This window comes from Myotis davidii, unplaced genomic scaffold, assembly GCF_000327345.1.
Source record: "Myotis davidii unplaced genomic scaffold, ASM32734v1 scaffold1203, whole genome shotgun sequence".
Classification (NCBI taxonomy): domain Eukaryota; kingdom Metazoa; phylum Chordata; class Mammalia; order Chiroptera; family Vespertilionidae; genus Myotis; species Myotis davidii.
Genome location: NW_006294353.1, coordinates 1,144,751 through 1,152,310, shown reverse-complemented (window position 1 = coordinate 1,152,310; position 7,560 = coordinate 1,144,751). Strand labels below are relative to the sequence as shown.

The following is a 7,560-nucleotide window of genomic DNA, read 5'->3' as shown; positions in this document are numbered from 1 at the left end:
AAAAGATAACACAAGAATATAGCACTACATAGCCAGCACCAGTTTGGCTCAGTGGATGGAGCGTCGGCCTGCGGACTGAGGGGTCCCGGGTTCGATTCCGGTCAAGGGTATGTACCTTGGTTGCGGGAACATCCCCAGTAGGACATGTGCAGGAGGCAGCTGATCGATGTTTCTCTCTCATCGATGTTTCTATCTCTCTATCCCTCTCCCTTCCTCTCTATCAAAAATCAATAAAACCTATTTAAAAAAAAAGAATATAGCACTACATCAATACATTTATAAACTTAAGCAAAATATATTCTTAGAAAAAATATAAATGACCATAACTGTCTCAGGAAAATATAGAGAATCTAAATAAACCTGTAATTTGTGTAATATGTTTTTTAAAAAGGAGATTGGAGGCCTGGATGATATAATGGTTGGTGATAGTATGCCACTGACAGAGGCATCTGGTTGATTTTCTAATTCTAAGTATGTGAGTTCATGGTGAGGATCACGGAGGTTTCCAGGGAAACAAGCTACATATGCAGCAACACTTCTCCTTGGCGTTTCTGAAGCTGCATCAGCTCCTTCCTCCTCGGCAGCAGGGGAAGCCGAGAGGCCTCCCCACAACCAATGAGTTAGCTGGTCAGCTCTATCATTTCTCTTTAAAGAAAAAAAAAACAAGAAAATGCTCAGCATCATTAGTAAAATGCAAATCAAAATCACAATGAGATACCACTTCACACCCATTAGCATGACGATAATTAAAAAAAAAAAACACAAGCAGAAAACAGTAAGTGTTGGCAGGTGTGTGGAGAAATCGGAACCATCATCCACTGCTGGTAAGAATATAAAATGGTGCAGCCACGATGAAAAACAGTTTGGCAGTTTCTCAAAAGTAAAAATATAGAATTAATATATGACCCAGCAATTCTACTCCTGGATATATACCCAAAGGAATTGAAAATAAGTCCTCAAACAAACCTTGTATGCAAATGTTTACAGCAGCACTGTTTATAACAGCCAGAAGGCGAAAACAATACAAATGTCCATCCACGAAAGACAGGACAGACAAAAGGTGGTATTATGTGGTAATGGAATATTTTTTAAAATATATTTTTATTGATTTTAGAGAGGATAGGAGAGAGCAAGAGAGATAGAAAAGTCAATGATGAGAGAGAATCATTGATAGGCTGCCTCCTGCATGCCCCACACTGGGGATCAAGCCTGCAACATGGGTACGTAATCCTGGTTGGGAATTGAACCTTGACCTTCAGGTCAATGCTCAATCACTGAGCCATGCCGGCCAGGCTGGTACTGTAATATTATTCAGCAATTTAAAAACTGAATTATTGATACGTGCTACAATATGGGTGAATCTGAAAACATTATATTGAGTGAAAAAACCCAGATCCAAAAGTCTGTATTCTTCCGTCTATATTACATTTCCATAACAGGCAAATCTACGGAGATAGAAAGAAGATTAGTGATCCCCTGGATCTGGAAGAAAAGTGGAAAATGGGGGGAGGGGGAGGGGTAAGGTTGATGCTAAAATATACAGGGTTTCTTTTTGGTGAAAATATTCTGAAATTGATTATGGAAGTAGTTGCACAGTTCTGTGAATGTACTAGAAACCTTTGGATTGTATACACACAACGCGATATTATTCAATCACACTAAATTAAAAATCTTTTTATGTGTGTGCTCAGGGCCATTAACGTTCATGAGTTGTGCCCTGCAGTCAGACCACCTAAATCCAGCCCTAAATCTGCCACTTCAGGCCGTGTGATGATGGGCAGGTGAGATTCGCAGTTTCCTTCCTCACTGGGCTTTGGTGAGAGTTATAGGACGTTGCATGCTCATCACAGCTCCAACCACGTAACAAATACTATAAACCATTATTAGTCATAAAATATTTTAAAAACTTCTTCACAGGAAAATTTGGGTGCATTGTACCCTCTGTCAACCAAGGGAGACAGGTCTGAGGAAAGACAATGCGCTTGAGAGGAAATTCTTTCCCACAGCGGGGTTTAGGCTCAAGGGCCCCCCTAGGGAAGGTGAGGTAACTGCATTCATTCTGACTAGGTTCTCTGGCATCATGCCCCAGGGGCCAGAGTCTGGTATAAACCTGAGGTAGGGGTTCTGGGTGCTCCCAGAGAAAGCGTATTCCTCCTCCACAGCCACAAGACACACTCGAGGCGGCAGCAGTCCCAACCCCCTGGACCACACCACCTGAGGGCTGAGAGGTCCTGGGATCTGATGGAGGTACAGGGGTCATTGGTCAAGTAAGTGTGTCAGGTAGAGGAGCTGCAGGGGTGGGGCCTTCCTGCCCTGGAACTTCCCCTCAGAGGTGGGGGTGCTCTCTGCTCGGTTTCACCCGCAAGGACTTCAGGTGCTCTGCACAAGCCTCAGGAGTCGTGGGCGTTATGGGGAACGGGTCGAGAGTGGACACCAGAACCAGAGCCTGGCTGGATCCTGGTTCCAAGCAGGAGTGACGTTGGGCTGCCTCATGGGGCTGCGGGGGCTCAGTGGAATGCTGTGTGTCAGGTGGGAGCTCAAAGGAGGATTCACCAGAGATGTAATTGTCCTGTTCAGTTTGTGCGGGTGATGCAGAGGGGAGAACTCACAGAGCTTTAGCCCAGCTCCATGGTCAGCAAACTGTGGCTCATGAGCCACATGCGGCTCTTTGGCCCCTTGAGTGTGGCTCTTCCTAAGCCTTAGGAGTACCCTAATTATGTTAATAACAATGTGCCTACCTGTATAGTTTAAGTTTAAAAAATTTGGCTCTCAAAAGAAATTTCAATCATTGTACTGTTGCTATTTGGCTCTGTTGACTAATGAGTTTGCCGACCACTGGCCTAGACTAGGGGCCCTCAGGAGGAGAGATTTTGACGTCTCCCCAAGGGGCCTCAAGATCTTTTTGCAGCCAGAGTGGGAGGGGGGCTACTGGCGTCCAGTTGGTCAAGGCCAGGGGTCAACTTCCTACAATAATACACGGGGCAATCCCCACCACAAGGAATGATCCGGCCCTGAATGTCAGTAGGTCCCGGTGGAGACCCCCTCGCTCCCCTCAGTAGAGGGCACCGGAAAGCGCCCTGCAGAGGTGAAGGCATGTGGGTGAGGGGAAGCCGCGGGTGCACAGGCTCTGAGGCAGGAGGTGGGGCTGCAGGTGTGGGAGGGAGCGTCTACCTTCACAGTCACATTGGCTGCAGAATGGAAAGCACTGAGGGGGCGAGAGTGGCCATGCAGGGACCACGCCATGATGGGCCATCCAGGTGGGAGACGATGCTGGCTCACTCTGGGAATACATTTCCTGTGTCTGTCCAAGAGATGAAGATGCTGTTGTAAATCTACAACTTAGGCATCGATGGAATGTGAGAGGTGAGAGAGGAGGTGGTTGAGCTGCCTAGGGTTGTGCAGGCTGTGCACCCGTGAATGGTGCCGTGCACGACTCCCAGGGCCAACCCCAGCAGCCCTGGTCTGGAGATCTCATTATGGACCCAGTGAGACTGGAGTGCCTAGGGAAGGAGGTGTCTGGGGCGATGCCCAGGGAACAGGATAATCACATAGGAATTAGGAGAGAAGTGGCTGCTGGAACCAGAAATTCAGTCATTGAATGAAACGTGCAAGGGAGTGTGGAGGTGACAGAGTCCTCTCATCACGACACCTGCCACCTGTATCATAACTATTCTCATGCCTCAGAGGTGCCTTGACCCTCGCGTGGCGGCCAGGGTACGGGTTGCAGGGTGAACAGCACTCCTGGGTTCTGAGCAGAGGACTCCAGAGGTACAAAGGCCAGACCTGTGTCTCGCGGAGAAATGCATGCACCCCTCTCCTCAGCCCTCGGTGGAAGTGGACGGCCACTGCAAAGCTTTGGAGAGTCCATTCTTTTTCACTCATGTTTGCGGCTGCTCCCTGGAGAGATTTCTAGCTCTCCACCCCCTGGACACCAGGCTTGGCCATTGAAATGTGAGTGAAGGTGAGAGGGGTGGGGGAGTGTTTCCTGGCAGAAGCTGTTAGGAGTCAGCATACAATGCACGTTTCCCACTGCTGCAGTGACTGGCAGTGTCCCAGACAAAGGTTTGTCCACCAGTCTGAGCCCGGGAGTGAATTCATCACAGAGCACTACCATAGCGCCCTGTGATGGACATGGAGCCTGAGTGAGAAATCAGCCTTTGTTGCTGTCAGCCAGTGAGGTTTGGGCCTGTATGTTACTGCAGCGTGATTTAGTCTAAACTGACTAATTCAGAGCCGACGGGCTGTCCAGTGGAGGCCAGACTAAGGTTCATGCAGGTCTCACCTGGCACATGGGGCCCACATTTCTGGGCAAAGATCATCTGTCTCTAAGGTTGATGTAAAAAACATAGGATGAGTAAAATTAACTCCCTTTGGAAATAACTTATTCCAAGACATAATGAATCAGTACATGCTCTCACAGCCCACCGGCTGTCCAGTGGAGGCCAGACTAAGGTTCATGCAAGTCTCACCTGGCACATGGGGCCCACATTTGTGGACAAAGATCGTCTGTCTCTAAGGTTGATGTAATAAACATAGGATGAGCAAGATTAGCTTCCTTTGGAAATAACTTACTCCAAGATATAGTGAATCAGTCTATCTCTCACAGCCCACCAGCCAGACCTGTGTCTCGCGGAGAAATGCATGCACTCCTCTCCTCAGCCCTCGGTGGAAGTGGATGGCCACTGCAAAGCTTTGGAGAGTCTATTCTTTTTCATGATTCTCTCTCATCATTGATGTTTCTATCTCCCTCTCCCTCTCTGAAGTCAATTACAAAATATATTTTTAAAGAGAGTGGTGCCTTTTAAAAAAAGCATCATTTTAAAGATCTCCACACTCATTGTCTCATTTAATTCGCTCAGGAAACTGAGGCTTTGGGCTTGTCTGTCACTGGCTCACACAGCTAATGTGTCAGGAATGGCATTCCAACAGGATTCATCTGGACCCCAGAGACTTTACTCTCAAACACTAAGACCTCTTTTAATTGAGGCAAAATTGATGTACAGCATTAGTTTCAGGTGGGCAACATAATAATTCTATATTTGTGTATATTGAGACATGATCACAATAGGTCTAGTTAACATCCATCACCACAAAAGTTCTTGTGATGAGAACTTTAAAAATCCACTCTCTTCAAAAACTAAAACCATTTCCCCTGAGAACAGGAACAAGACAGGGATGTCCGCTTTCACCACTCTTATTCGACATAGTACGAGAAGTCCTAGCCACAGCGATCAGACAAGAAGAAGAAATAAAAGGCACCCAAATTGGAAAGGAGGAAGTAAAACTCTCAATATTCCCAGATGACATGATATTGTACATAGAAAACCCTAAAGACTCCACCAAAAAACTGCTGGATGTAATGAAAGAATTTGGCCCTTAGAAAGCACTGGCCACCCCTGCCCCCCCAGAATGGCCAAAGGCAGCGAGCCACGCCAAACACAGCCGGGGACTCTCTCGGAGAGGGTTCGTAAGAAGCTTTGAGAATATCTGCATCCGCCACGAGCGAGAGAACGGCACTGGGTCAGGAGACCGGCTGCACCTCGAAGTAGGCGGGTGTGCTGGCGACTGGGTTTGCAAGCACAGGTTCCCAGCAGAATGGAGGTCTTCCAGGTTGGGTCCTTTTAGTTGTCATTGCCTCCGACACCATTGTGAACCTTCCCCGTTCAGACTCAGGGATAAAAAGGAAGAAAGGCCCCAAACACCGGGAGCACGTTTCTCAGCCGATTAAGACTATTGGTGGGAGCCGTCTGCTTCCAACTCCCCTGCCCTTGAGGAAGCATTTGGACACACCGAAGCTCTCTATCTTCTCGCCCTCGACTGGGGGGTATTCGGAACAGGAGAGCCACTCTGGCCAGTTTTCTCAGTGGTTAGAGCATGAGCCTGTGGACTGAAGGGTCCAGGGTTTGATTCCAGTCAAGGGCACATGCCTGGGTTTTGGGTCTGATCCCCAGGAGGGGTTATGCAGGAGACCCCTGATCAATGATTCTCTCTCATCATTGATGTTTCTATCTCTCTCTCCCCTCTCTCTTCCTCCCTGAAATCAATAAAAATCGATATTAAAAGAGAATTATTAATCGCATGTGACAAATGAGGGAACTGAGGCTCAGAGAAGCTGAGATGCACCTGGAAAGATGAGTGGGACAGGCAGCAATGGGGGGACTGGCTTCCTCCCCGGGAGCCCTCCCACTGCTGATGCCCTTGCTTCTGCTTGTAGAGCTGCCTGGACATGGCCAACCAGACCCAGGTCTCCGAGTTCATCCTCCTTGGCCTTTCTGAGCAGCCCCGGCAGCAGCAGGCGCTCTTGGGGCTCGCCTGCAGCCTGTACCTGATTGGGTGCCTGGGGAACCTGCTCACCATTCTGGCTATCATCTCAGACCCTCGCCTGCACAGCCCCATGTACTTCTTCCTCAGCAACTTATCTCTCCTCGACGTCTGCTTCACCTCCACCACCGTCCCCAAGATGCTACTGAACCACGTGTGTGGGCTCACCACCATCTCCTCCTCCGCCTGCCTGGTCCAGATGTACTTCTTCATCGCCTTTGGGGCAGCCGACAGCATCCTTCTCTCGGCCATGGCTTATGACCGCTACCTGGCCATCTGCCGCCCGCTGCACTACATGACGGCCATGAGCATGCTTCGGTGTGCCCAGCTGGTGGCGGTAACCTGGGTTATGGCCAGCTTCATCTCCTTGGTCCATACTATTCTGATGACCCGTCTGTCCTTTTACGCCAGTAGGATCCCACACTTCTTCTGCGACATCAACGCCTTAATCAAGCTCTCCTGCTCTGACACGCAAGTCAACGAGATGATGATGTTGGTGCTTGGGGGCTCAGGGGTGCTGGTCCCTTTTGTGTGCATCATGGCCTCTTACACACCCATCGCCGTGGCTGTGTGGAAGGTGCCCTCGGCCCGGGGGAAGTGGAAAGCGTTCTCCACCTGTGGCTCTCACCTTTGTGTCGTCTCTCTCTTCTACGGGACTATCATTGGGGTCTACTTCAACCCGGCATCCACACACACCACCTCCAGGGACATGGCAGCCACAGTGATGTACACCATGGTGACCCCCATGCTGAACCCCTTCATCTACAGCCTGCGGAGCCGGGATCTGAGAAGCGCCCTCAGGAGGCTTCTCAGCCAGAGCCACTTGGCTAAGCCTCTGTGAACACTCTGCTTATACCCACTTGCTTTGCAAACAGCCTAATGCTTCCCAATGTTAGAACTCAGCGTGGCATTTCTCTTTTTCCCTTTTCTAAAGGTGCAAATTAAATTATTATTCGTGTACGTTCTTTATTTTTTAATACATTTTGAATATATTGAACACATAACTTACACATTGTGTAAGTTTAAGGTGTACAATGTGTGTTCATTTGAGACATATAATATGATTGCTGTTGTAGCAATAGTTTGTACTTGTCACATTACATAATTATCCTCTCTTTTTAGTGGTTGAGATCATTAAGATTTATTCTCTTAGCTAGTTTGATGATTGTAGTACAGTACTGTTGTCTGTATTCATTATACTGTGCATTACATCTCTATGGCCTATTTACCACTTGTTGA

At 48.3% G+C, this 7,560-nt stretch overlaps 1 protein-coding gene across 1 annotated transcript; it reads left to right on the top strand.

Annotated features, from left to right (window-relative positions):
* Window positions 1-1,216: 1,216 nt before the first annotated feature.
* Window positions 1,217-7,162, top strand: LOC102759394 (olfactory receptor 1361). Its single transcript, XM_006768465.1, has 3 exons — window positions 1,217-1,220; window positions 5,409-5,545; window positions 6,215-7,162. The coding sequence occupies exons 1-3, from the start codon at window positions 1,217-1,219 to the stop codon at window positions 7,160-7,162; spliced, it is 1,089 nt and encodes a 362-aa protein (XP_006768528.1).
* The last annotated feature ends 398 nt before the right edge of the window (window positions 7,163-7,560 follow it).

Bases quoted from the DNA above. Each gene is read 5' to 3' on its own strand.
- LOC102759394 (XM_006768465.1), top strand. The intron at 5,546-6,214 runs GTAGGCGGGTGT...TTCTGCTTGTAG, and splicing joins GAGACCGGCTGCACCTCGAA to AGCTGCCTGGACATGGCCAA.